A 27,393-nucleotide genomic window follows, 5' to 3' on the forward strand; every position below is an offset into this window, starting at 1 on the left:
AGCTCTTCACCTGAATATCTCAATGGAATAATGCTCATCAATAAAACAGCTGGGGAAGATAGCTTTGGAGGAAGCGGTGGGAAAAGTATACCGTTTTATAGACGCATGACTGATGCTCGTGTCGTAAGATCCATATGCCAGAAACCGTAGACCAATGCAAAAAGCTTGCCCTTCCTGGGCAGGGTGATGCTTTTGCAGAGCAGATGCTAGACATACACGGCGAGAGGCTCGAGATCATGACCCAATACAATGTCGAACTCTTTGTTCTGTCACTCGCCAGTCCTGGACCCCAAGGCCAGCATGATAAGGAGAAAGCAGAGGTTAGTGTCCATTCTACCAGGCCACGCACAAGTCCAATGACCAACCGAAATGGTGTCTGCAGAGTCTTGCTCGGCGAGCCAACGACTATATGGCAAAGGAAGTTGGCAAGAATCCAAAGCGGTTTGCAGGCTTTTGCGTTCTCTCAATGCACGATCCTTGTCAAGCTGCCCAAGAGCTACGCCGTTCAGTCATCGAGCTTGGCTTGAAGGGTGCCATCATCAACGACTTCCAGTCAGCTGGGCCTGATGGCGAAACAATGCTCATGCTCATGTACGACCAGCCCGAGTATGATCACTTTTGGGCCGCTGTACAGGTCTGATAAACTTGCCATTGGTTCGCGAAAAGCGCATTCCGGCTGATAAGCAGGTGGAATAGGAGCTAGACACTGTCGTATATATCCATCCTCGTCTTGCGGTAGATTCCTGTGGCTCCGACAGATGAGAGGCGCTGACGGCAGTTTACAGTCACCGCACCTTCAGAAAGAGCTCTGGGATCCTCGTTGGTGGCTAAGCATAGCGTCGTTACAATTTGGTCAAGACGTACAGCGCCATATCCTTGGAATGTGCGCCAATGGTGTCTTCGACCGCTTTCCAAGCGTCAAAATTGTAATTGGACATCTCGGAGAGATGACTCCAGGGCATCTTTGGCGTATCGATCACTGGATGATCAGGCACTACAAACATAAGGGGCTGCCGATGAAGCACCCTTTCCGATACTATTTCCAAAAGAACATTTGGCTGACGACATCTGGCCATTTCTCAACTCCAGATTTGTTGAATGCCATCACTGCTGTGGGGGCGGATCGGATCATGTTCTCCATTGATCACCCGGTGAGTTTACCTTTCGAGTCAAGAAACGCGCAGTCAGGTAGGCTGATGAGCGATTTCAGTTCGAGGACATCGAAGAAGCAGCCATCTGGTGGGACAGCTTGCAAATGAACCCAACGGACAAAGTCAACATGGTATGTAAATTTTCCGCGTTCCTCTGTCCAATGTGTTCTAGCGCCAACTATTGTATTCTTCAAGGGGCGTAACAATGCTATCAAGTTGCTGAAGCTTGATTTGCCTTTGTTGGGACCCGAGGCTGTAATGGATGGCTTGACAAGACAACTGTGATCCGATCAGAGACGAGACAGCCTACGAGCCACCAGTAGAGATAGCATGGGCACGGTGCCATGCGACTCGCCCAGGACAGAAAGTTGCAGCAGCTTGTTGCAAATCTTCCCACACTGGCCCACCTAATGTATTGTCCCTGCCGAGGCCGAGAGCTGAGGCTTCCTTCCTTCATGGTAGCCTAGATCCGTCTTCCGAATTTGTTTCGGTAGTCTACCCCAATGAACGGCAAGCCCGGCTTGCAGGCACTGAGGTCTCTCATCACCCCCTCACACAGCGCTTCGTCTTCTCAGTCGATCCAACACCCGAATATATACAGTCCCATCTCTTCACACTAAACCAGGAGGTGCGCGGCGTACTACCCGATGTCGCCATGGCGTAGACCCGTTGGGGAAATCGTGAGGACGTAGGTAGCTCAGGTTGTGGGCACTTGGAGCAGCTTCGCTCTCGAGCGGGAATGGACTTCGTGAGGCTGGCCTCAACGCTCTTGATAGCGGCTCTGGCTGAATTTAGAGGTACGAGTAGGCGTAGCGACTAACGAAAGGGCGGAGTATGGTGTTAAGAAAAGTAAAAAGATTCAATACTGAAACTTGTTGACCCGTATTTCCAAGCTCCTCAGCCCGGGCGAGCCGGGATACTCTAGCGTGTGCACAAAGGTCTGCAGTTCTTGGCGCTGGAATTTCCTACCCCTTTATCATCTGTTGCGACTCATCTCAACTACAACAAACAATGAGACAAGAATCGCATCGTAGCTTCAGTCATGATCATGAGACAGAGATATGATCAATTCATTAGATCTGATGATGAAGTGCGAATCACGAAAGCTATTATATGTTGAAATATTTACACTTGTATCATGGAAAAAAAAGTTAAGATATTTGCACGATTGTCATTTTCATGTTTCACTTCATATCAACTGCAAACATATGGGAAACTACCGACAGGCATGTGATGCACCAAGACAAATATTGCTACGGATTCATAGATTCGGTTAATGCTAGCAGAAAGCTCGCACATCTGATTATCGAATTGCTACCGCGAAAAGACTTCCGCGCCTTTTAAATACTATCTTTTAGATGTGTACATACTTCACCGGTAGCTTGCCTGACTTTGGCGGAGTCAAAAAGCCGCCTTGCTGCTCTATTGCTCCATCGTCCCCATCGACCATGATGGTCCCAAAAGATATACATGTAGCAGCCACTACCGCTTTGGTTTCTGCAACCGCGTCAAACTTTCCGTCAGCAATGCAGGTTCTCGGTAAAGCGTCTCCTGGAATAGGAGTGAGCAACCCGCAGGAGAGGGACTGGTACATACGCAAAGTAGCGAAATGCTGCCCTAAACAGCCTGTTCCTCCACCACCAAATTGCCACATCCATCTTCTCATCTCATTTCCCTTTTTTTCACCAGCCTGGAGCCATCGATCAGGTCGCCACGCGCCCGCATCACCACCAAATACTTGCTCTTCTTTGTGCAGGCTGTAAGCCTGCCCACTTAATCTCACTCCGTTCGGTATGAAGAAGCCGGCTAATTCGCACCCCTGTGGTGGTGTCACGCGCGGTAATGGGCCTGAGATACTAGGTGTCAGGCGGTGCGTCTCCAGTACGATAGCCTCGAGCAGAGGAAGACTATCAAGGGATCTCAAGGAGTTCGTAGTGGTATTGCTGTGGAGCTCGGCGCGTAAGCGGTTTTGGATCGAGGAATGTTGGGCGAGGTGATAGGTCAGGTAGGCTAAACGTACACCCACCGTTTCGTGGCCAGCTACAAGGATGAAGCATCAGAATAGGACAAGCCTCACCATGGCATGGTATGCAGGCAAATGTAGAGAGGCTACGCCTGAGGCAAGTACTTACTGATATGGTCTATGATCTCACTCGCAACACCGTTCCTGCGCTCTTGTTCTATAGCTGACCGAGATCCATCGATATCTGCTTTGGGCCCAATTGGTTTGGGTACCATTGAGTTTGAAGCTCTGTTCATGTTGCTCAATAGATGTGCGTAAACTACTTTCTCCGTTTCGTCTACGTTCGGCGTGAGCATACCCGCCTCTGCACTGAGGCACATCTGCATACACCGATCTTCAACTTCTGCCTTTGCCATGATCATCCATGGCGGGACGATCTCCACACCCAGCATCTCAAGCAAGTTCTTCCCCCTTGCAAACTCCTGGCACCAAAACGCGATTCTCCATTTGCTGCTATACTTAGCCCTCCAGGCATTGCGCTCGTCTTCGAGCTCAATGAATTTGTTCCGTTTTTTGGCCCGAAGATATAAGCGGTGATCGTATCTATCCCCACCCCGCTGAAGAACGAGTATACATCGACAGCTTTCTGGCATCGCACAAACTGTTCGATAGATGAAAGGAGGCGATCCTTCATTATTCTGCTGATAGCTCCTCAAACAGCGCTCGAAGACAGCAAATAGGATTTGGAGTAGATATGAGAGACCACGCTTTTCCGAGCAGAATGCGTGGCGGAATCTATGGCGGAGAATGTATTCCCTTCCCTGATGATAAGATCGGGTGTCAGTCAGTCTACATTCGATTGCCGAATGAACGGGAAGAGGGGTGCCTCTGTCTATTTACTCACCCAAATTTATCAAAGAAACTATAGGAGTCGGTCTTTTCAAAACCCCCGTTGTATACAATATGCATGCCTCCTTCTACACAAGTGACGTTTACCTCTTCGGGTGCCGTGCGCACGAATAGGTCCATGCTTCTTGTGGGCCCTGTCCACATCTTCGTTCGCTTGATATCTCCTAGTGCAGCGAAAATTTGACTCCTCAATCCAGGCGTTGTCAGTGCATCGTGCTATGACTTGAAATGTCCGTAGTGGTCTATATGCCGCGGAAATTGCTTTCAGAAGACCCACGTTACCAACGACTTGAGTAGATCAGATTGAGCACAAAAGCTTCTTTCGGGGGACAAAAGTACGTGCAGACATGTTATCGAGGTACCACAGTCGCTCCCAAAGCGTAGGTAGGTACTTGAAGTGATGAGACTTGAGCTGTAAAAGGTACGAGTAGGAGAAAATGCTCTCGGCTAAAGTTTTGGTAGCTAGGCTCAGACGTGTTTGGCGTGTTTCCCCCACAATTTCTTCCCCGCATGGCGTAGTTTTTTTAAAAAAAAAAAAAAAAAAAATTATCGCGTCTCCCAGCTCTCCCCCGCACCTCCGATCTTTGACTGGACCGGCTCTACTTTCTGACCTGCATTTTCTCAGCCGCCATGCAGGTGAAATGCTCGACTCAGATAAGATCCCCGGACAATAATAATGGCTCGTTCACCTCAGTCTCCGGGCGATGTCAATGGCGACGGCACCGGATCCAAGGGCAAGGGCAAAGAGGTCCGCAAGTATGGCTTCGCCTGCGCCAATTGCAGGAAACGGAAGGCCAAATGTGACGGTGGAATACCCAGCTGTGAGAGGTGTCTCTCCAACGGCGAGACATGTTACTTCAACAAGTGCGGGCCTCTTACCGCTTGCGCTTGCTACACTGACCTGGCGACCTCATAGAGTACCCTCCGTTACCTACTCTCTGGCTCTGCAAGCCCGCGTCGATACCTGCGAAACGCTTCTGAAATGCCTACATATCGCAAGTGAGGAGGAGCGGTCCCGTTTGTTGGAGGAACACTTCTCTGGTAGTGGAGACAGGAGTGGTAATGGGAAAAGGAAAAGAATTCGCAATACAGAGGACCGACAGGATAGAAGCGCCACGACGGAAGTCTCCTCTTCAGAAAATGAACTCACTGAGATACTGAATGAAACCTCGGTGGACGAAGATGGCCGCATTTGCTTCTACGGAACGACCAGTTCTTTCCACCTGCAACCGGACAAGGTCCTGCGCTCACAGATTGGCGAGCGACCAGACACGGTACGTACATGAGTAAACTGCCCGTTGCGCACCCTGCCAATTGTGCCATATCCTTGGGATTCTAGCACTAAGAAGGAGATGCTGATTAGAACGTCTACGTAGGATCTAGTACTTTCGAACGACATCGCACCCTGGGAGCGTACATTCCAGTGGCAGAACAACCTCAGCTTGGGTATGTATACTGTGGAGCTGTCCCTTTCCATTGGCTTCGTTAGACTGGAGCCGGGAGATGCTTTTGGGAATAAGACATGTTGTATGCCACACCATCGCTCTCGGCTCAGGTCTTTGTACTAAATTTTTGGTTTCGAAGGGAGTTACTGAGCTGAAAATTGATTAGATACGCCCAGTCCATCCCTCAGTACCAGCGCTCAAACCGACATCGGGATGTACTTGAACTCAGATGTCGACTCTCAGCTGTGCAACGAGCTGTTGGAAACATACTGGTGCTGGCCTCATCACCTACATCTAGTACTATGCCGGAAGATCTTTATGCGGGATTTGACGAGCTCAGGACCTTACGTGACCCCCTTCTTACTCAACGCCGTCCTCGCACAAGCCGCGCGCTACTCAGATCGCCCTGAAGCTTCCAAGTTGGGTCAAACCTTTGCTCAGCGAACTTTAGATACACTGGCAGTAGAGGTAGATAAAGGAAGCTCTATTCCTACTATACAAGGCCTCTTGATATTTTCTGCGCGGGAATGCGCTTGTGGTCGGACGTCGCAAGGCTGGCTTTACTCAGGAATGGCTTTCCGTATGATGCGAGACATGGGAATTCATATACCACCAAGAAAGCTCAGTCACTTGGGAGGCCACTTCTCCCCAGCAGAGCTTGCTTTGAGGCAACAGGTGTTCTGGAGCTGCTATACTTGGGATAAGACCATGAGTCTATGCCTGGGACGTGCTCCGGCAATGCATGATATCATCCCACCGCCAACTAACGATATCTTATTAGACGGCGAGGAAGCAGAAAATGAGGCTTGGCGGCCGAGATTTGCAACACTATCGGCATTAGAAGTAGGTGTGACGCAAAAGGCGAGGTCGAACAGTCGATTTGTCGCCTACTGTCAGCTATGCGTGATCATCGATGAGGTGCTGGCGACCCTTTACAGCAAGCCGCACTCTGCGCAGAACCATCTACAGGGCTTTCTTGACAGGTCAATCGAGAAACTCGAAAGCTGGGCGCGAGGGCTATCAACGAATCTTTACGTGCGAGAAGATTCACGATCTGTATCGTGTCCACCTCTGCATATCCTTCTGCTGAATCTCTTGTATCATGCTACCATCATACTGCTATGTCGCCCTTACCGTTCCAAACAGCAACGCGCCCGAAAAATGGCTACGACGGCCGCAGAAATGATCGATAGGCTGTTCATGCTCCACATTCGCCGTTTCGGCTTCCGAGTCATTACATATCTTGAAAGCTATACTATGTTCGTGGCCAGTACTATCAACATTCTAGATTTGAAAGAGGGCGTGGACGAAGAAGGAGCAGGTGCCCGGCTCGCTTTGAGCCTAGAGATTCTTCGAAACGCCACGAGTACTCCGTCTAATGCCAGGTGCGTCGAAATTATCGAACAGCTACTCCGTCAAGAGGAAAAGCCGAAAGACGACGATCGCCTCGTACAGACTCCGGAGCAACCAGTACCCTCCAATGCAGAACAAATACAGGAGCAGAATCAGAGCAGACGCCGTTCGAGTGCCCATGGTTCAACACAGACACCTGTTCCACAATTTGGGTTCGATGCCCAAGCGCCTGGCCCTTCACAAGGTGTTGACGAGTATGCATACATGAATCTGGGCGGGGAATTCCCGCAGCTGTACGACCAAACAAGTTTCATACCTACAACAAATTCTCTGCTGTCATCGGATTCCCAAGTGGAAACGCCTATGCGGTGGCTAGCAGACAACGTGGGGACAAATCCTAGGCCGGAGTTGTGGATGATGATGGATATGGACTTTGCAAAGGACTACAGCAATCCGCCTTTCCAATACCATAGATGACACAATATTCACATCTATTTGGTATAATCACCTCTCCATGGACACTTCAACTCGGATCATATTGCGAATCGTGCATGGATGACGTCAATTCCGGTGCCACGTCCGCGGCCGTCCGAAGCAGCGGCGAGTTCCCGGATAAAGTCACACAGACTCCAACCCCCTCTCCAACGTGATTCATTGGAACGTCCTAAACATCATACGACCTCCAAAGATGCCTGTCTATCACATTGGTATGCGTGCTGGGAGCATGAGTTCCTATGACTGACTAAACAACAGTCTTGTTCAAGCTCAAGTCCGGAGTAGATAAGGAGCAACTCGACAATTTCGCGGCCACGGCAAGATCGATGGTTGGCAAGATACCTGGTACTCTACATGCTGCTTCTACTATCACAACCAGGGCGCTTGCTGATAGTGACAGGTCTTCTGGATTTCCAGGTGGGGCCTGGGCTTGCGGTGACCGCCCACAGAGCTAAGGGCTACGACATGGGTCTCGTCGCTACCTTGGAAAAGGTCGAAGATGTCACCTCCTACGGCTTGCACCCTGCACACCAAGAGTATCAAACCCCCTGTCTCGCTTTATCATTCCATCTGACCATCGCAGGACGCACAGACTCAGAGAAGACTTATGCGATGAGACTCTGGCATTCGATTTCGAGTTCTCAGGATAGTCAATCATGTTCATCATATACAAGCCACCACTTAGCTCACTTGTATCATATTTCTCATCGCGTTCGATACGAGGCTACTAGATCACCCAGCATTTGTGTAGTACCCACATTACCTGGGAAAATGATGTACGGGACGTCAAGCCACTTCGGACTTCCAGTGGGCTCACTTCGCCACAGCGGTACACCAGTCGCTGCTTGGCCGACCACTCTTGCCTTCTTCATGCCCAGTCCTTCTGTTGCAATGTCGCTGCTCGTGATACCGCCCTAAATCGACCGTGTTAGCGGGCTAGTGCCCAGAGCGTGGAATCGCATACCTTGGCTATGACGTATTTCGGTCTAACAGAGATAGCCTTGACGATGTTCACCAGCACACTTGTGACAATACTTCCCAACAACAAACTTTCCTTCCCATCATCGTTCGTGATCAACTTCCTACTCGTGCTCACCACCGCATCCATCCCCTTCTCCAAGACCTGGTCGACCGTCCGTGCTGTCCAGTTGATCAAATCCCAAGGATCTTGGTTTGAGTCATTCTGACCCAGCAGTTGAGCGACATCAAGCTCGAGATGTACGATGTGTGAGTTGCAGTGCTCGAGCAGGTATTCTCGTTGAGCTGTTGTGCGGGAAATGTAAGATCCGATTACAGTGAGGCCGCCAGGTGCGCTGTCTGTCTCTGGCTTCGTGGGCCCGAACAGTTTCTCTGGTGGAACTGGGGCTATCTTCGCTATCCCTAGGCGCGCTGAGACGAAGCTGGCACCTGTCCTGTACAACAATCGAACGTCGGGTGCCAAACCTATCCCTGCGACAAACACTTCCATATCGGATGAAGTGAAAGTGTTCGGAATTATGATGGGCGGTCTCCCATCTTTTGTGCGTTTGATGGCCTTTAAGCGGGCAGATATCTTCTCTGGGGCTCCTCCTTCCCTTAGTTCTTCCACGCTAATGCTCACAACCTCAGGCACGTCTTTCCACTCGTACTTCTCTTCGATCCAGTCCTTCAGATTACTCGACTTGAACCCGAACCCCTTGTCAGCAGCAGAAGGAGTGTCACCGACGGGGACAAGTGTAACACCATCGTGGGCGTCGAGTGCGTAGTGCACGTCATTCATCGTTACTCGTCCGCCCTCAAAGAACGATGGCGCTAGGACCCATGCATCGAAGGGGCCAAAGAGGGAAGAGGTTAGATCGTTTTCGAGGGGAAAGTGGCCGCGGAGGGTGGAGTCGGAGCGGAGAACAATCTCGATTCCCGTATCTGTTTCTGTTGCGGCAGATTGCACATTCTCGAGGAGTTTTGTGAGGAGTATTCTTGCCTGACAAACCCCTCAGAATCAGAACAACATTCATCATGGAATATATAAGCACGTGTCTTAATTTTGACCTCCTTACTTCATTGTGATGATAAGCACGAGTATTGGTTAAGATAAAGAACCCGGACTCTTTTGACTTGAACTGGTCTATCAGGACCTCCTTTTCAAAGGTCGTAAGAACAGTAATATCGTGCACGGTCTGTGTCCCCGTAGGGTCATCATCAAGCACTACTAGGGTTCCACGCTTTTTGAGAGACGGTTTGGCGATGTCGCCAGTCGCTGGGTTGGGCAGGGATGACTCTGCATCTTTGTAAGAGATGCGAGTATAACTTGTCGGATCTGGCATGTTTGTGAGTAGCTGAATGGCTTTGGGTACACAGTGTTTCTTTGAAGATTCTCCATATCTACTCTGACTTGCTTGAATGATTTGGACATCTCAACCAACCCCTCTCAAAGCGGAAGCGGATCCTCGGTATGACGGCAACTCCCCGCGGAAAGCCTCCAGACAAGCCATTTCCTATAACTGTTTATCCGCACCGAAGAGATATGTCTCAATATTTCCGCAATGGCTGAATCGAAACAACACAAAGACCCTATCAATGTTGGCAGATTGAAGTCTCTATACTCCGCACACGAACATTCTGGCTTAAACACCGCGCTCCGCAACGGACTCGAAGCCTTCGCTGCTTCAACCAAATCCGGTCTTACAGTCAGTACCGGTCCAAATTTTCTTCCTGCTCTTGGCTTACGAAATCTACTACGTCCAGCAAGACGATGTGGGGAATATCTACATAACCCGCCCGGGGACCGACCCTTCGGTTTGCGCAATAGCATTGACGTTCCCTCTGGACTCGTCGTCTTCTTCCCCGCACGACGCCTTCTCCGGCGCTCTCCACACCTTCCTCGAGCTGCTACACACAACTACGGGGTGTGATGTTTCCTTGCTAGGCTGGTCGTCGTTAGGGAACAGCACGGTCGGTCGGGACGTTTGGGAAGAAGGGCTGTCTGTGGACGATGCTTATGAGGAATTCCCTGAACTGAAAGCTTTCGAAGGACGGGGTGATGTCTCGGCGTTCGGCTGCTCGGCGTTGCTGGAGTTGATCGAGGTCGACGGTGCTGCGCTGGTGGTACGAGGAGATGCGTTGCTTGCTGAGAAAGCTCGCGGATACCTGCCGGCTCATGGGTCCGTTGCGGTTGCGGGTGAGGGACCTAGTTCTTCGAGGTGTCCGGTGGTGAGCATATGTGGGGATGGGGCGATCGGTATTGGGAAAAAGGTGGTGATAGATTATAGCGAGTATGTTGCGAAGTTGTTTGAGAACTTTGATTAGAAAATATGAAACCCCTGAATCCTGGTGCCAACAAAAAGACCCCACCAACCGACCCCACAGCCCCGCAGTGATGTGCAGCGGGGCTTGTTGGCGGCTCTAGGCTAGATCAAAAAGGGGCTAGTGCGACTGGCAGTCCTTTCCCTCAGTTCTACTCACTCCGTCATATCAACAGTTGCCTCCAACCACGGTCGGCAAGATGCCGCACATACAGCCATGGCTTTATTGTGGAGCGAGTGGGAGCCCGAAATATACCGGCACTATCTTCGAGCTCTCACTGTCACTGTTACTGTCACTGTCAACGAACAATTCGGCAGGCATCAGCAACAGCAGCAATGGCATCCTCGATCAATTCATACGGTAGTCTCAAAGCCCACCATGGCCACATCTACTATGAGCAGGAGGGTAACAAGTCTGGCCATTCAGTCTTGTTCATCCATGGTCTAGGGGGCACCACCAACACATACCAGCCCCTGGTCTCATCTCTGCAAGACTTCAATCTTGTCCGCTTCGACTGGGCTGGTCATGGCAGGAGTACGCTACCGCAGAAGACTAGCATTGACTCTTACGTTGAGGATGCCGAAGGTATACCAACCGGGAACCCGACCTGGCATGTGTAACGCTGACGAACAACAGCCATAATCAACCACTTTTCGCTCAAAGACATCACCGTGATCGGGCACTCCCTCGGTTGCCTCGTCGCCCTCACTTTAGCCGCCAAACAGCCCTCTCTCGTCTCCAAACTCGTCCTCTATGGCCCCATAAAAGCCCCACCGCAGCCGGGAAGAGATGGAGCAAAAGGCCGTGCGGAGAGCGTCCGCAAAGGCGGCATGGCAGCCGTAGCGGATACAGTCGTTGGGAACGCTTTCGCTGCGCAAACATTGAAAGAGCGCCCGGAGATTGTGTCGTTTGGGAGGGAGTTGCTGAGCAGGCAGAATGCGGAGGGGTATGCACTGGCGTGTCTGAGCTTGGCCGAGAGTCGAGATCCCGAGTGGGGTGCGATTAAGGCGAAGACGACGATTGTGAGTGGGAGTGAGGACAAGGTCTCTACTCCTGCACTGTGCAAAGCTATCGCGGAAGAGTTGGGGCACACAAAGGTGGACTTGGTTACGTTTGAGGGGGTTGCGCATTGGCATACGCTGGAGAATGCCAAGGAGAGCGCGGAGGTATTGAGAAAAGCTGTCTCGTCATAAACTGACGGCTTTGGCATAGAGAAATGACAACACTTCCGTCTTCTATTCTACTATTGTCTTACGAGACCAAAGAATCTCGTCTAAAGCCTCGTGTGCCAGTCTCTTTCGTCCTCGCCTGTTGTGGCTTTTGAGATTTCCTCAAGATGTTGTCTTCAGCACCTAAGAGTATTAAGATCTCAAAGGGTTTCCTCCTGATAGCGGTAGGCTGACGTATGGAACATATGATTAAGCGCTTGGGACGGTAAGGACGGAAATGATCCAGACGAGTAAGGTATTTATAGTGCTAATTCTATCTCAGTAGCCAGACTTGCGCCTGAACTCCATGCATCCCAAATTGTCCATTTCAAGGCACTGCATCCGCAGGTCTGTCTCCATTGACAAGTTCCTCCGATGCTATGCCGTTAGCTTGATGTGCAACCTCTTTCTTCCCAGCAACCCTCACACCAGCGCCAGGATGTGGTATCTCTCCGTCAGCATGACCATTCGTCTGCGCCGGCTGCGAGATGGAGAAGTCTTCGCCCTTGAAAGGAGGAAGTCCGGCCGTCACTCGCATACCAGCTGAACAAGCACTCCAATCCAGACCGTCGCCTCCAATGGCTTTTGCAGTGGTCAGATGATTCCACGCTTGATCAATGATGGGCGTGGGCGTGGAAGTCTCGGCTCCGAGCCGTCGGATAAATGCTGCGTCTTTCATTCCGCCGTCGAGTTTGAAGCCGGTCTTGCCGGAGAAGGTACCGTCGCGGATCTTCTTGCCATAGTTGACCCATGCGGCTGCGGGAAACCATTGCTCTGTTTTCTGTCAGCAGGAGGAAATGCAACCGATCAAGGAAAACGTACGGATGAAGTCATAGAAAATGCCAGCGTCAAAGCCCGTCTTCTCAGCCAAGGTAAAGCTTTCACTGAGCAGCTCTATGGTCCCAAGGATACAATTGTTCCCCAGGATCTTCATCAGCGCTCCTTTCGATGAGTCATCTCCACAGTCCAGGACGGCTTTCCCTATCGTTGGGACCAGGTACGACTTCACTGTCTCTCTCGCTGAAGAATCTCCGGACACAACCACGAGCAATCCAGCCGACTTTGCAGCCGCGGGCGGGCCGAAGACAGGACACGAGAGGAAATGCGCCCCTTTGCTCGAAGCTTCCGATTGCAACGCTGTCGAGGTCGTAGGGAAAAGGGTCGAATGATCGACAAAGACAGTCCCTCTCACGTTCGCTGCTTGGAAGAACTGCCGGTAGACTGAAAAGGCGACTTCGTCATTGGCGAGGCAGGTATGTACGATATCGCATTGATCGGCGACTTCTTCCAATGAGGAAACGATCTCGCAATGTGCTTCTTGGGCCAGGTACTCGATCTTGCTTCTCGTTCGATTCCAAATCCTAACCCGTGGGAGGGCGTTTTGTTGTGCGTATGTTGCGAGGTTGAATGCCATCTGAGATCCCATGTTTCCGAGGCCCACGAAACCGAAGGTTTTTGATCTTGAATCTGGCGCCATGGTTCGAGGGTTGGCTACAGGAAGGAGTGAAAGGTCTGTGAAGCGAATTCGGCTTGTCAAGGCTCTGGCTTTTAATGAGGTTGCTTTCTTATGAATTATTTCTACAGCAACGCTGTTGAATACCCAACAAACGAGAGCGACTTGTAAGATGGCGAGAAAAAGAAACCGAAAAGATACATTCGCGGATCTGGACTTCGCAAGCCATCGGTACGGCCCGTTTGTAACGGCATCTCTCCGCCAAATGTTAACACTTGGTCACGTGTGATGTCTAGGGTTTTCAACCAAAATCTGGAGCCCCGCAGCTTGGATCGTCTCCACCCCGCAAAAGAGAAAAGATACATGCAGAGTCGGAGTCTTACCGCCTTGATTTCGGAAGCCTCTTCCCATGTGAGTGGCGATATCGAAGAATATAATGCAACCTACAGGCATTGCCTTAGCGACACTGACCTGACGAGGCACCTACTGCATACGGTCGACTCCGAATCCGACTTCAACTTCACCTTCGCCAACCGCTCACTGCCTTCTGTCCAAGATGCCTATCCCCGACGGTTTACCAACTCCAGGCGATCCACTTGGGAAGCCATTACCTGCCGATGTCTCGATAAACAACCACCACCCAAACGACCCCGATAAGATTCTTTTCAAAAATGTGCAAATCTTAGATTCGACCGGCCGAGAACCCTACCTTGGTGATGTCCTGATCGAAGGCACAGCCATCAAAGAAGTCGGCAAAGTCACCGCCAACCTAGATGAGGAGACCACAGTCATCGATGGCCAAGGCCGGAAAACCTTAATGTCTGGCCTTTGCGACTCACACACCCACTTATCATGGAACAATTCGCCGACACTCGACGGCCTGACCAACCTCCCGATCGAAGAACATGTCCTCCACACCGCCAACTCCGCAAAGATGTACCTCGATTGCGGCTACACCATGTGTTTCGGCGCAGCAGCCGCACAGCCTCGTCTCGACGTCGTCACCAAAGCCGCCATCAAATCCGGCATGATCCCTGGCCCCCGCATGCTGGCAAACGGCCAAGAGATCTCAACGACCGGCGGTGCCATTGTCCCATCCGTAACACGCTATGCAGACGGCGTGGACGAAATGCGCAAGGCTGTGCGCTATTTCTGCTCTTTGGGCGTCGATAACATCAAACTCAGCATGACGGGCGATGAGATCCACGAGACGATGCGAAGCGAAGAGACCTATTTCACGCTGGAAGAGACCAAAGCGGCAGTCGACGAAGCTCACATGCGCGGGAAACGCGTTTGCGCCCACGCGAGGAGTAACGATTCCGTCAAGCTGTGCGCCAGGGCGGGCGTGGACGTCATCTACCATGCCAGTTTCGCCGACGCGGAAGCCATAGACATGCTCGAGGCCATCAAGGACAGGGTCTACATCTCCCCCGCGATCAACTTCCCCTACACCAGCTGCACGGGCGAAGCCATCCCGTACGGCCTGACGCCCGACATGGCCGTCAAAAAGGGCCTGAAGCGCGAGGTCGAGACGGCGGCCAAGGCCATGCGGGAGATGCACCGGCGCGGCATCCGCGTCCTGCCCGGCGGCGACTACGGCTTCGCCTGGGCCCCGCACGGCACCTACGCGCGCGACCTGGCCCACTTCGTCAACATGTTCGGCCACACGCCCATGGAGAGCATCCTCGCCGCCACGGCCCTCGGCGGCGAGATCATGGGCCACCCCGACGTCCTGGGCAAGGTCCTCCCGGGCTACTACGCCGACGTCATCCTCGTCGACGGCAACCCGTTGGAGGACATTTCCCTCTTCCAGGACACCAAGAACATCCACGCCATCGTCATCAATGGCCATTTGCACAAGGATAGCAACAAAGGCGCCTTCATTCCCAGGGGGTCAGATCATCTGCCCATGAGGGTCGTCCCGGAGGGTGAGTCGGTCATTCCGGTCCGGTCGAAGGGGAAGCCGAGGATGGCGGAGAGCCCGGCCGCGACGACGAACTGTGAGGGGGCGCATGGGACGGATGGGACGGCGGTGGGGAATGACAGTGTGGGCTTCTTCAAGGACGGAGCGGCCGACGATGGGGGCCCGCGGCAGGGTCAGAATGGGGAGAGGAGTGGGGTCAGCGCTGAGGTTGTCAAGGGCATGTGAGTCGCGTATAGTGGGCTGGTTCTGCTGTTCGTGGCTTGGATCGCGAGTCTTGAGGGGTTGAAAAGGGGGCGTGGGTGGAGTAAGTTAGAGGGAGCATTTGTTCGAGTGTATCATCAGTGGAACCAAAACCAATCAACGCGACGGGATTCAGAAGTGAGAGATCACTAGCTTTCTACTTTTTTCCGTGCATTTTCTGGGGGCCTGGCACCTTTTTCTCTTTCTCTTTTTCTCTTTTGGGGAATTGACTACTGCTCAGGCAGATTTTCAATTTGCGTTCCTCGATCTGCTGTTTGCGCAGTTGACACGTTGGCAACAGCACGCAAATACCGAAGGGTCAGGGCAACTGGCCAGGTGTGCGGCGCAAAGGTATGTTTGAGATGTTTGAGCTCATTGATCTTTGTCTGCGCGACGAGCATCGACATACTATATTAGAAGTGCATGATTTTTGCAATGGAATCTTCTGCATGATTGGTTGGTTTGATGTCATATCGAACTCGGATAGGACTATTTATATACACAATCCATTGTTGGAGAGCTTTCACTTGTTCCCCACAAGAAAGAGTACCAAATGTGGCATTGAGAGAATAGACAGGATGGATTTTCCGACATATGATATGATTCGATACGGGATTCAAGAAAATCACAAGCATCAATAGCACGCCCTGCTCGACCGATCAGCTCCTCTCCGTAGCAACGACATCCAAATGTTGACCGATAGGATTAGCAAGCCAAAACTCGTCCAACTCCATGCTCGCATCATCAACCTCATGCGCAAACTCCAGGTCAAAGCGGTGGAAGAGCGCCGCAAGTATCACTCTCAATTCCATGTAAGCAAGCCATATGCCAATGCACTTCCGAGGTCCGTCTGCTCCAAAGGGGATGTAGAGCTTACGCATCTCGGGCGTTTCATCCTGCCATCGTTCCGGAAGAAATTCGTCAGGGTTCGGGAAAACGGCAGGGTCGCGATGGCAGCTGTAGGCTTGGGCGGAGACAATGGAACCTCCTGAGAGCTTGTGGCCGTTGATGTTGGTGCCTTCGGGTGGGACGTATCTGGGTGTCGAGCCCGGTACTGCTGTGTCGATGCGTAGGCCTTCCTTGATGACGCAGTTGAAGTAGGTTAGGCCTTCCAGTTTCGAGTGCATAGGAACCTCATCACGCGGGAGGCCAGTCAATACCTCGTCCAACTCTTTGCGGAGCCGGGCCAGGATTGCTGGGCTCTTCATGATACGCCAAACGATCCAGGTCAATGATGAAGAGGTAGTGTGAGAGCCAGCGAGGATGAAGCCCGCAGCTTCGGTGTTCAAGGCATCGACCGATAGAGGCCTTCCCTCTTCATCGCGTGCATCTAGCATCTTCTGCAGCAGATCTTTGCGGCGCTTCTTCTCCGGGTTCTCCACATAGTCTCGGACCAACTTCGCGCCTCGGTCCATTGCGCGCACACTGCAAGCCTCTGCCTCCCGAACAAATTTCAATGGGGCCCAAGCAGCATACTTGTTCAGCCAACCGAAATGCCACCGAACGGGCTCAATCTGCAATGACCCATACAGATCCTTGATGTATGCGTTGCTGGCGCCATCTTGAAGCATGTTGAATGTCGAACCAAACGAGAGGTCGCATATGATGTCCATGGATAGATAATGCCACCAATCATACAAGTTGCTGACTCTCCCCGTTTTACCTTCGTCGGCTACGAAGTCCATGCAATTTTTGACTTGCTTCGCAATTACTGGCTCGTACTCGGTGATGGTTGACATGGAGAATAGATGCGAAAGCTCGCGTCGTCTTCTTGCATGCTGCTTCCGATCGGACATGGTGAAGAGCTCTGGAACCCCGCGTAGTTGATAGGTGTAGAATTCGGTCTTGATGTAGGCTGAACTGACGCCATAAATGGGGACGATTGCCTGTGGATCGCAGGTTGAGACTTCGTTCGGCGCGATTCGGACCCAGGGACCGTATTTGAGGTGTAGCTCATGAATCGTTTTGGCGCGAACACCTTTTACGGTCTTCCAAACGAGCCACCTTTTGGTGTAGACGGCATACCATGGGCCTGGAATTTCTTTCAGTGGGGACAGAAAGCGCGGGTGCAATGCCCAGTAGATGGTGTAAAGTAGCAGTCCAATAGCAAAGAAATGCATTGATCCTACGTCGTTAAGCAAAGCCATGCTGGGACAGTTCAGGAATTCAGGGTGAAGAGGGTTGCTCGCTGCTGAAGGTTCAGCATTGAGACACCCAAACTCGAAGGGCAGTCTAGAGTCCTTCGACCGTGATCCCAAAAAAATGCGGGTCAAAGCGCCTCTCAATACTCCAATTGGGACATGTTGATCTCACGCCTGGAACGGTGACATGCCATGGCCTTACGGAGACAACATCTTTTTGCCCTTGGGCCCTTTGGATCTCCAGGTTCGCATCTTGTCCCATCGCCCGCTACTATAAGTCCCCTGATCTTTCGGCGGCATTCTGGACACCGTACAGACCAGCGTACACTAGCAATGGCTCAGCACTAGGTTGCAGGCTCGTTTGTTAATAATGGGCGGCATTCCTTGATACCGATAGCGTGTTTGAGAGTAGTGTTGTTGTTGTCGGTCAATTTGGCGTTCAGACGATTTACGATTGCGGGGAAGTTCGGCGCTATTCCCAAAGTAGATAGCTCGATACGTGGGTAGAGCCTCTCACTCAATCGGCGAGATGCCGCTCAATTTGCTCCATCCATGTTTCTACCCCGCAAATCTACCAATGGCTTCTACGAGTAAGCTGGAGACTATCGAAGCTGCAAAGCTCTACTTTCACTCGGAACGTCTTTCGTCTCTCTTGCGAACCACATAATTTCAGGTTAGGCCCTAGGCCTGGAGTATCACGCGTCCTGATCGTCTAGCTTCCACCATCAAACCAGCCAGTATTGGTGCAAGGAATGGTATGGTCGTTATGCGGCGAAGCCCCGTTCCCAGACCTCAGCGAGCTGGGACATGGTTTGCCGGAAAATTCCTCTTAGAAACTTTAGACGCTTGTCTAGCCTTTTACTTTTCCTGCGCGGCGAGGATGGGTTTATATCAAGCCAAGAATCTGCTGCATGACATCCTTCGCTTGTATCCCTGGTGGCTGATTTGTCCCTTTCCCAATCTATCCTCCGAGAAACTGTATCAAACCCTTCTCTTTACTCTCAATCTTTTTCAAACAGCCCAACCATGGCTGGCGAGAAATCAGAGCAGGTTACGCATGATGAGATCGTCTTCTCACAAGCTGGCAATATTGGCGAAGAGAGACTCGACTCACATATCCGTGATGACCACAATGACCCCCATCGAGCAGCTTTGGAGGACATTGACCCAGATCAAAAAGTGACCAAGTCCACGTGGGCGGCCGTCTTCTTTTTAGGATTCACCTTTCAACCATCACTTTCTTTTACGATTTTGATGGTCTTTCCGATCCTGGTACCTATTGCCATCGAACTCCAGGGGAATACCCACAATGTCAATTGGATGGCTTCGGGATGGTCTCTCGCAGGAAGTATCGCTTTTGCCATAGCGGGACAAACAAGTGATTATTTCGGACGCCGATACATTTTGTTGTTTGGCCAAGCCCTTCTAGTCCTGGGTCACATCATTGGATGCACAGCGAACAGCGTCAACCAGGGTATTGCGGCAATGGTAATCCTAGGATTCGGGACTGGAACCACTTTCGTGATGTAAGCACGGTCTTATCCTCTTGACAACTGCATACGGCTACTGCACACGAAGCTGCAAAATAAACTTGGGAAAAGGAGCTCCCATTGATTTTGCGGTGGTGGTGGGCTGCTCATGAATGAAAGAAGTGCTGACTCGTCAAACTCCACAGGTACCCCGGCATCTCCGAGCTACTGCCTAACAAGTATCGATCAATTGGTCTTGCATGGACTGAGCTTAACCTCCTACCATTCAGCACTTTTGGTCCGCTTTTCGCCAGGTTGCTCTTGACTAATGTCACCTGGCGATGGGTCTTCTACTTAGGAATCATCTCGGGAGTCATCTCCTTCGTTGGAACAGCAGTGTTCTATAACCCGCCAGCAAAGCCACTTGCAGACAGAACGAGAATGGAGGTCTTGAGAGAACTTGATTACATCGGCATATTTCTATATACCGCAGGCTTGACGCTGTTTCTGCTCGGTCTTGGTTGGGGTGGAGTCAGCTATCCCTGGAGATCCGCTGCAGTCTTAGTACCTTTGGTCCTCGGTGCCTTGTTATTCATTTCCGCCTTCGTATACGACTTCAGCGGTCACGCAAAACGGCCCCTGTTCCCTAAGCGGCTTCTCGGAAATGTACGCGAATACACTATTCTGCTAGTCCTAATCTTTGTGACTGGCTTCGTCTATTTCTCCTTGACAGACTTGATCCCTGAGCAGATCGGCTATATGTTTACCAGCAAGTCCTTGACTGCAGGACTCTACAACATCCCCGGAGGCTTTGGTGGCGCTGGGGGTGGTGTGATCCTTGGTGCCTTGATCGCTCGGCTAAAACATGTGCAATGGCAACTCTTCATTGGAATTGCGTGCCAGACGCTTTTTACAGCCCTCTTCGCTCTCATTACGCCGGATACGGTTCCTATGGCTCTCGTATTCCAATGCTTGGCCAATCTACCTTTCGCATGGATCACCCTCGCTTGCTACGTGACTGCGAGTCTGCACGTACCACAAAGAGACCTCGGACTTGCTCTTGGTCTCATTGGGACATTTCGATTTCTGGGTGGAGCTATCGGAACGACTATCTTCACTACGATCCTGAACAATAAGTCCGCCGTCTCCATCCCACAACGCGTCGGCGCAGCGCTGGCACCCCTCAACTACCCGGCTTCTAAATACGAGGCTCTCGTTACCGCAATCGGAGCCGGTACCACAGATACCCTAACCAATACGCCCGTAAATGTCATCGCAGCAGCTTCGCGTGCAATCCAATGGGGTTACAGCGACGCTTTCAGAATCACATGGCTTGTTTCCATACCGTTCGGTGTCATTGCTTGCATACTAGCTATCTTCGTGCGAGACCCCTCGCCATACTTCACAAAGCATACTTCGGTTACGCTGGAGAAGGAGCGGTTGGGCGGGCGGACGACGGACGCTAATTTGGGGAAAGAGGATTTGGAGGGCAGTAGTCTTTGAAAGGAAGATGGCTGGTAGTGTTTACCAGAGGCGTTGTTGCCGTTTTGCAAGGCGCCGTTGGGAGGGCCAAGTCGGAGACACATGTACATACAGAAATCAGAAAGAAACCTTGAACCGTGTAGCGTTCCTCCGTGCACCATCACTGAAACCCCAACTTCGCTTGCGCCACCGAATACCTCACGAAACCGTACTCCAGTATTGACATGTTCCGACAATCATAGATCTTGTCGCCATCGCTTCAGCCGTCGACCAATGCATTCGCCCACCTCGCAGGCTTCCAAAAACAAGACCAAGCACGAAACCATGCCACTTCTCCCACCCTTCCCCCCCCCCTCCCTCACATCAACGCTGAATCTTTCCCTCCTCAGCCTGTCCTAGCAAACGCCGCGCCCATCGTTCAGGCAAGGAAGTCGTCTCGCAAGACGTCTTCCTCTCCCGCGTCCGCGCCCGCGCCCGCCAAAGGACGCAGCCCACTCCGACACCGTCCTCATCGCCCGCATCGGCGCTATAACGGCACGGCTGCGCCAACGTCTCCCTCCCCGAAGGCTTCATAAGCAAAGACCAGACGCGTCCCTCGCATTGGGAACCTTTTCTGTCCCAAAGCTCCTTGGACAGAAGGGCCCTAGTCCGCTCTCCGGACCTGATGACAAGGTCTGTACGATCCCAGCTCTGACGACCGAAGATCCGACTTGCCCGTTTCGTAGAAGAAGCGAGTCAATTCGTTACCCGCTGCCGGAGTAAACTCGATGATGGTACTGATTGGAGGTATCCGCTTCACGGTCAGGACTGACTTGTATCATTTTAGAATTAGGTCTTCGTTCCTGCATGCTTTTCAGAGCCACGCCTAGGCGTGGTCTTTTGCAAACGATCGTCTTTTTCGTAAGTCTACCGAAAACGTAACGCCCTGTGAGAAATGAAGGGTAGCGCGCATGTTCCAGGCTTGATAGGAAGCATGTACCGGCACTCTTGCAATTCCTACGCTTCGGGTATTCGAGGTCTAAGGTCCATGTAGGCATGGTGGAGGTAATTTGATAACTTGTATTAGAGATTATGGATAGCTATAGTAATCCCTTGTTGCCGTTATACATGATTCCAAACTGCAAGGAAGAAAGAACACTACTCTCGCCGTCCAGATTAATCATCTACCCAGTGTTCTCCGCGTAGCCTGGATTGAAGCTCGCGTATATTTTTTCCGTAGTGGTGTGCCTGGTCGATGTCTTCTTGGTACTTGTAGTCTTTGCTTTGGTCGTGGAAGAAGTTTTCTTGGTCTATGTGTGCGCGGTGGTGGTTGTGCTGGGCTTCTTGGAGGCGACTTTGACGTTGGCATTGGCACTCTTGCTCGTTGTGGACGTGGTCGTGGCTTTCTTGCTCGTCGTAGCTGTCGTCGTGGCGGCAACAAGGCATCCCATCGCTACTTCGGCGTCATAGGCCGCCGCAGCGTATCCGGCTAGGTAGGGCGGGACTCCGATCTTTTGCGCTGTCAGCTGTGCAATCTTGGCGGTGTAGTATGCGCGTTGGGCTGCGAGCTTAGCGCAGGCATCGCTTATGGAGCTTGTGGCCGTTTTGGATTTGCTAGTTTTGGTGCTGGGTTTGGCACTCGCGGTGGTAGGCTTCGGTGTTGTTTTTGGTTTGGTGCTTGTGGTGCTGGGTTTAGGACTCGTGGTGGTGGGCTTCGATGTTGTTTTGGGCTTGGTGCTTGTGGTGCTGGGTTTAGCACTCGTGGTGGTGGGCTTGGATGTTGTTTTGGGCTTGGTGCTTGTGGTAGTGGCCTTTGTGGAGGAGGGAGTGGTCGTTGTAGTGATTGAGTTTTTGGAGGCAACTTCGACACCGACCGGCCTGGACACCACGGTCGTACTCGACTCGATGGTTGATTCTTCTTTGGCTAACGTTCTTGAGGTAGTGATTGATGACGGAGCGGTGGATTGAGTGACGAAATTCTGGTCCACTTGGACTGAAAGAGCTGAAGAACTAGAGCTGGAGCTGGAACTTGACGCAGTAGTACTGGAGCTAGGGACCCCCGTAGAACTAGAACTTGACGAGGAGACGGCAAAACTGGTAGGTATACTCGAGGTGGAGCCGGAGCTGGGGATAGAACTTGACGGCGACGTTGCCGATCCACTACTGCTGGAACTTGGTGGTAAGGAACTAACCCTGGCGCTGCTGGAAGTAGATGAGGAGCTAATTGCTGACGCGCTGGAACTTGGTGATAAGGAATTATCGCTGGCGCTGCTGGAAGTAGACGAGGAGCTGATTGCTGGCGCGCTGGAACTTGATGATAAGGAATTAACGCTGGCGCTGTTGGAAGTAGACGAGGAGCTGATTGCTGACGCGCTGGAACTTAGTGGTAAGGAACTAACGCTGGCGCTGTTGAAAAAGACGAGGAGCTGATTGTTGACGCGCTGGAACTTAGTGGTAAAGGACTAACGCTGGCGCTGTTGGAAGTAGACGAGGAGCTGATTGCTGACGCGCTGGAACTTGGTAGGGATTTAACGCTCGCGCTGCTAGAAGTAGATGAGGAGCTTATTGCTGGCGGGCTGGAACTTGATAGAGTATTAACGCTCGCGCTGCTAGAAGTAGACGAAGAGCTGATTGCTGGCGCGCTGGAACTTGGTAGGGATTTAACGCTCGCGCTGCTAGAAGTAGACGAGGAGCTGATTGCTGGCTTGCTGGAACTTGATAGGGATTTAACGCTCGCGCTGCTAGAAGTAGATGAGGAGCTGATTACTGGCTTGCTGGAACTTGATGATAAGGAATTAACGCTGGCGCTGTTGGAAGTAGACGAGGAGCTGATTGCTGACGCGCTGGAACTTGGTAGGGATTTAACGCTCGCGCTGCTAGAAGTAGATGAGGAGCTGATTGCTGGCGCGCTGGAGCTTGGTAGGGAAGAAGTAAGGCCGCCGCTGGACGAAGTAGACGACGAACTGGTTTTTAGCACACTAGAACTCGGTGACGAGGAGCCGGAAACGCTACCCTGAGATGTAGAGGAGGATGAGTAAATTGTGTTTGGCGAGGTGCTAGACGTTGTTGATGAAGAAAGGCTACTGCTTGAGGAAGATCCTGGGACGCTGCTGGAACTCGGTGACGAGGAGCCGGAAACGCTACCCTGAGATGTAGAGGAGGATAAGTAAATTGTGTTTGGCGAGGTGCTAGACGTTGTTGATGAAGAAAGGCTACTGCTTGAGGAAGATCCTGGGACGCTGCTGGAACTCGGTGACGAGGAGCCGGAAACGCTACCCTGAGATGTAGAGGAGAATGAGTAAATTGTGTGCGAGGTGCTAGACGTTGTTGATGAAGAAAGGCTGCTGCTTGAGGAAGATCCTGGGATACTGCTGGAACTCGGTGACGAGGAGCCGGAAACGCTACCCTGAGATGTAGAGGAGAATGAGTAAATTGTGTGCGAGGTGCTAGACGTTGTTGATGAAGAAAGGCTACTGCTTGAGGAAGATCCTGGGACGCTGCTGGAAAATGATGACAAGGAAGTCGTAAGCCCCGTGCTAGAAATTGATGCGGTAGAACTATAGCTACTGCTTAGAGAAGATAATGAGCTTGAGAAAGATCCTGGGTTGCTGCTGGAAGACGGCGACGAGGAAGTTATAAGCGCTGTGCCAGAGATCGATGCGGTAGAACTATAGCTGCTGCTTAGAGAAGATGATAAGCTTAAGGAAGATCCTGGGTTGCTACTAGAAGACGCTGACGAGGCACTCGTGAGCCCTGTACTAGGAATTGATGTGGCAGAACTATAGCTACTGCTTTGAGAAGATAATGAGCTTGAGAAAGATCCCGAGGTGCTGCTGGAAGACGGCGACGAGGAAGTTATAAGCGCTGTGCCAGAGATCGATGCGGCAGAACTTGAAGCCGTCGAAGAACTAGAGCTGGAGCTCGAGGATCCGAAGTTTGTGTTGTTATACATGCCAAGTCGGTTGGATCCACCACAATACTCGGCTGAATTCGCCTCACAGATGTAGTTGCAGCCCGTGGTGGCTGGAGTACTTCCAGCGACGAGTGCCGATGGTGAATTGATGGTATTCCCGCAGTAACATTCCTATTGATGTTTCGTGGTTAGCGCGTCTTTAGAGCAAAGAGCCCGAGTCGCGTCTCAAGGCTTCAAATTGAGGCAGGAAGAGGAAGCATAGACTGTGAATGGACCTACCGAAGACCATTCGACTCCGAAATATGCATAGGAGGAACAGGCCGATGCACAGGCTTCCACGCTGTTTTGACTTGCGACGACTGGTTCAGAGAGACCGGTCAATCCCCTCGAACTGACAGTGTCGCTGTAACAACCAATGTAGGTGAATAACCCGGCCGTTTGCACTGTGATTGGTGCAGCCGACGTAGCAGAAGAGCTAGCTACGGTCGATGTCGATGAAATGCTAGAACTGGAAGCAGTTGGATTTGTACTTGAAGAGGAACTAGTCACTGATGATGTGGATTGAGTGGTCTGACTCGATGAAAATGAGGGCGATGAAGTTGGAGACGCTGTTGAAGATGAGCCTGTGGATTGAGCGAGTGCCGAAGCGAGAGTGGCAGCCAAGGCAAGCAGGATGGAGGCAGTCTTCATCTTGTAACGAGCGATCTAAGACAGCGCAGGCTTAGATGCTGAGACTGTATAGCGAATTTGAGAATTCGGAGACAGCATCAAATAGGACTAAAAGTCAAGGGCTGAAGAGCTATATAGCCTTTCACTATGAGTCCGACCCTATGACATGGTCCATCGAAGCCGGAGAGTCCAGATGGGAATCGGCCGTTCCATGAGAAGACAGGTAGTGCCGAACGCCATAGCGAAAGATAATTGCGAATGGGAAAGAGCCGTCAAGCCCAGTGCATAGCCGTATTCCGATTTTCGGCAGTCGTACATAGGTGCGAGATTCCTTATTTGGAGGCGAAGCCCAGGTTGGTAAGTTCTAGAATCAGACCTCGCTAGATGAGAAATAAGGCCTCGTACGTGACTAACATGCAAGACGGCGAGTTGCGCATAGAGTTCATGATTAAGAGCAACATCGGTGCGGCTGTCGTCTTGAGGATCTCGTGGAAGCTTGTTTATCTGATGGCTTTTGTGACGAAAGCTTACTTTTGCTGACGGCTGTCAAGGTTTCTACTCGAGATTGCTTGTACTAATGGCGGAAAAGAAAGAACGAGTTGCAGTAACACGATTCCCAGTTGCAAAGTCTTTGTGAGAAAGAGTGTCTAAGGAAGGACAACGCTTCGAATTTACTTGGTGAGAATATCGAGTTACTGGTCATCTGCTGGTGAGACAGGAGCATCGAGTATGAAGATGACCATTGGACCGAGGACACCAGTAGCTTCGATGAGCCATGATGAGTAGCTGAGGAGACTATGAAATCTCCTAAACATTTGGTAGAATTGAGAGCTAGCAGCGACCAAGTCAAAGGTACTGGAGAGGAACTAGAAGCACATACACACCTCGGCAACATTGTTAATACTAAAGATCTAAGTAGTCGAAAAGGATTCTGGTGCAGGCGCTCGGAACTGCGCGGTAAGGCTTGAAGATAATTTTGGCACGGGGGCCAATGGATTATTATGTGGTAGAAAGCTGTGGCTTCTGTGGTTAGCGAAGGCGCAAGATGGCGAGCAAATTAAAAAGGTGTGAGCAGATTCTGACATATGTGAACCTTGGCGCTAATACTCTGACGTGCACGCTAGCAGCCTAACTTCAGCCAGGATAGAGGGGCTTTCTCCACCTCGAAGAGGACAATCCCCGAGAACCCGTCTACGGGGCTCTAAACGTCAATACCGTCGACGGTGATACCCTTGTTCCAGCTATACTGTAACACCCTTGCCACCTCTTGAGCCGACTCGTGTGAAACCATAGCCGCCACAAGATACAAGCTCGCATCCAAGCCACTGGTCACCTGCACATTTCCAAGTCAGCATTGATCCCTTGAGACAAGCAAGGATGTGACTCTTAAAGCACGCCGGAGGAGTGAAGCAAGCCACCTGCTCGCCAGACAGATCTTGCGAATCAAAGACCAAGCGTTCGATTACGGAGGAATTGCCAGGACAAGTGCACTTACCCCCCCACTCGTGATAACTCGCAGGCCCCCTAGCCTTAGCGACGCCCTTCGAGCATTGGATTCCCGACGCTTGACTGATTCCTTCCAAGCATTGCTACCCTTGCGCGCAATTGATTTCCTCCTACCGTCAGGCCTCTTGTTTAGCACAAACGGGTTCTCCTCGAGCTTCTCGCCAAGATCAAACCGTGCATTATTAACGACGTAGTTCTCTTCCATGACGTCCGTTTGCTCAAGATCTCCACGTCTGGCAGCTTCTTTGCAGATGATCTCCATCTTGGTGTAGTAGTCTGGGTGAGTGGTGGCAGCGAGGCCTTGCAGGAGGCCTGCGTGGGCGAGGATGAGAGAGCCAGTACCGATGGACATAAGGGTACGCTCCTTGCTAGGGTCGGTCTGTTGGAGCTTGGCGAAATCCTGGATGAGCTTGATCGGCTCAGCCTCTTTCTTGAGCACGTCATCTACGCCTACACCGCCTGGAACGATCAGGACGTCGTATTCTTTCAGATCCTCGTGAGCGTCTTCGAAGTTCATGTCGGCTTTGACGGTAAGACCTGAAGATGATGTAACCCCCGGAGAGCCGGCTGCAATGGTGCATTCGAAGGCCTTGGATCCTAAGCGTATGGTGTGTCAATGAGAGTGTATTGACTCCAGCTCGAGGATCGAAAATCAACTCAGACGCTGGAGCGACAGTAGAAATAGGCATGACGACTTACCAGGGTCTTTGAGCTTGTGGTAGGCATTGCTAAGAACCTCAAGAGGACCGCAGAGCTCTTGAGCTCCAAAGGAAGGATGCAAGACAATGAGAACTTGGATCACCTCAATAGG

At 51.6% G+C, this 27,393-nt stretch overlaps 13 protein-coding genes across 13 annotated transcripts; 7 read left to right on the top strand and 6 right to left on the bottom strand.

The window, feature by feature from the left end:
- Window positions 1-134: 134 nt before the first annotated feature.
- HO173_012429 (uncharacterized protein) lies at window positions 135-640 on the top strand (the record flags this gene model as incomplete). The annotated part of the gene is made up of 2 exons (XM_037314298.1): window positions 135-320; window positions 383-640. 2 exons carry the CDS (start codon window positions 135-137, stop codon window positions 638-640), a joined length of 444 nt encoding a protein of 147 aa, XP_037158834.1.
- A 202-nt stretch (window positions 641-842) lies between these two features.
- On the bottom strand, window positions 843-4,143 carry HO173_012430 (uncharacterized protein; the record flags this gene model as incomplete). The annotated part of the gene is made up of 6 exons (XM_037314299.1): window positions 843-979; window positions 1,162-1,430; window positions 2,522-2,702; window positions 2,748-3,191; window positions 3,284-3,935; window positions 4,111-4,143. The coding sequence occupies 6 exons, from the start codon at window positions 4,141-4,143 to the stop codon at window positions 843-845; spliced, it is 1,716 nt and encodes a 571-aa protein (XP_037158835.1).
- Window positions 4,144-4,699: 556 nt separating this feature from the next.
- HO173_012431 (uncharacterized protein) lies at window positions 4,700-7,298 on the top strand (the record flags this gene model as incomplete). The annotated part of the gene is made up of 4 exons (XM_037314300.1): window positions 4,700-4,887; window positions 4,940-5,297; window positions 5,400-5,469; window positions 5,635-7,298. The coding sequence occupies 4 exons, from the start codon at window positions 4,700-4,702 to the stop codon at window positions 7,296-7,298; spliced, it is 2,280 nt and encodes a 759-aa protein (XP_037158836.1).
- Window positions 7,299-7,509: 211 nt separating this feature from the next.
- HO173_012432 (uncharacterized protein) lies at window positions 7,510-7,966 on the top strand (the record flags this gene model as incomplete). The annotated part of the gene is made up of 4 exons (XM_037314301.1): window positions 7,510-7,528; window positions 7,575-7,661; window positions 7,717-7,852; window positions 7,900-7,966. 4 exons carry the CDS (start codon window positions 7,510-7,512, stop codon window positions 7,964-7,966), a joined length of 309 nt encoding a protein of 102 aa, XP_037158837.1.
- A 54-nt stretch (window positions 7,967-8,020) lies between these two features.
- HO173_012433 (uncharacterized protein) lies at window positions 8,021-9,619 on the bottom strand (the record flags this gene model as incomplete). Its single annotated transcript, XM_037314302.1, has 3 exons — window positions 8,021-8,230; window positions 8,281-9,276; window positions 9,353-9,619. The coding sequence occupies 3 exons, from the start codon at window positions 9,617-9,619 to the stop codon at window positions 8,021-8,023; spliced, it is 1,473 nt and encodes a 490-aa protein (XP_037158838.1).
- A 219-nt stretch (window positions 9,620-9,838) lies between these two features.
- HO173_012434 (uncharacterized protein) lies at window positions 9,839-10,601 on the top strand (the record flags this gene model as incomplete). Its single annotated transcript, XM_037314303.1, has 2 exons — window positions 9,839-9,982; window positions 10,041-10,601. The coding sequence occupies 2 exons, from the start codon at window positions 9,839-9,841 to the stop codon at window positions 10,599-10,601; spliced, it is 705 nt and encodes a 234-aa protein (XP_037158839.1).
- A 332-nt stretch (window positions 10,602-10,933) lies between these two features.
- On the top strand, window positions 10,934-11,791 carry HO173_012435 (uncharacterized protein; the record flags this gene model as incomplete). The annotated part of the gene is made up of 2 exons (XM_037314304.1): window positions 10,934-11,183; window positions 11,235-11,791. The coding sequence occupies 2 exons, from the start codon at window positions 10,934-10,936 to the stop codon at window positions 11,789-11,791; spliced, it is 807 nt and encodes a 268-aa protein (XP_037158840.1).
- Window positions 11,792-12,134: 343 nt separating this feature from the next.
- Window positions 12,135-13,283, bottom strand: HO173_012436 (uncharacterized protein; the record flags this gene model as incomplete). The annotated part of the gene is made up of 2 exons (XM_037314305.1): window positions 12,135-12,580; window positions 12,629-13,283. The coding sequence occupies 2 exons, from the start codon at window positions 13,281-13,283 to the stop codon at window positions 12,135-12,137; spliced, it is 1,101 nt and encodes a 366-aa protein (XP_037158841.1).
- Window positions 13,284-13,815: 532 nt separating this feature from the next.
- Window positions 13,816-15,408, top strand: HO173_012437 (uncharacterized protein; the record flags this gene model as incomplete). Its single annotated transcript, XM_037314306.1, has 1 exon — window positions 13,816-15,408. The coding sequence occupies one exon, from the start codon at window positions 13,816-13,818 to the stop codon at window positions 15,406-15,408; it is 1,593 nt and encodes a 530-aa protein (XP_037158842.1).
- Window positions 15,409-16,082: 674 nt separating this feature from the next.
- Window positions 16,083-17,864, bottom strand: HO173_012438 (uncharacterized protein; the record flags this gene model as incomplete). Its single annotated transcript, XM_037314307.1, has 2 exons — window positions 16,083-17,571; window positions 17,767-17,864. The coding sequence occupies 2 exons, from the start codon at window positions 17,862-17,864 to the stop codon at window positions 16,083-16,085; spliced, it is 1,587 nt and encodes a 528-aa protein (XP_037158843.1).
- Window positions 17,865-18,590: 726 nt separating this feature from the next.
- Window positions 18,591-20,536, top strand: HO173_012439 (uncharacterized protein; the record flags this gene model as incomplete). Its single annotated transcript, XM_037314308.1, has 2 exons — window positions 18,591-19,090; window positions 19,240-20,536. The coding sequence occupies 2 exons, from the start codon at window positions 18,591-18,593 to the stop codon at window positions 20,534-20,536; spliced, it is 1,797 nt and encodes a 598-aa protein (XP_037158844.1).
- Window positions 20,537-21,804: 1,268 nt separating this feature from the next.
- On the bottom strand, window positions 21,805-25,097 carry HO173_012440 (uncharacterized protein; the record flags this gene model as incomplete). The annotated part of the gene is made up of 3 exons (XM_037314309.1): window positions 21,805-22,798; window positions 22,894-24,578; window positions 24,687-25,097. 3 exons carry the CDS (start codon window positions 25,095-25,097, stop codon window positions 21,805-21,807), a joined length of 3,090 nt encoding a protein of 1,029 aa, XP_037158845.1.
- A 1,180-nt stretch (window positions 25,098-26,277) lies between these two features.
- On the bottom strand, window positions 26,278-27,099 carry HO173_012441 (uncharacterized protein; the record flags this gene model as incomplete). Its single annotated transcript, XM_037314310.1, has 2 exons — window positions 26,278-26,409; window positions 26,572-27,099. The coding sequence occupies 2 exons, from the start codon at window positions 27,097-27,099 to the stop codon at window positions 26,278-26,280; spliced, it is 660 nt and encodes a 219-aa protein (XP_037158846.1).
- Between the last annotated feature and the right edge of the window lie 294 nt (window positions 27,100-27,393).

Source organism: Letharia columbiana (genome assembly GCF_014066305.1).
Source record: "Letharia columbiana isolate WasteWater2 chromosome Unknown Sc0000080_s0, whole genome shotgun sequence".
Classification (NCBI taxonomy): Eukaryota; Fungi; Ascomycota; class Lecanoromycetes; order Lecanorales; family Parmeliaceae; genus Letharia; species Letharia columbiana.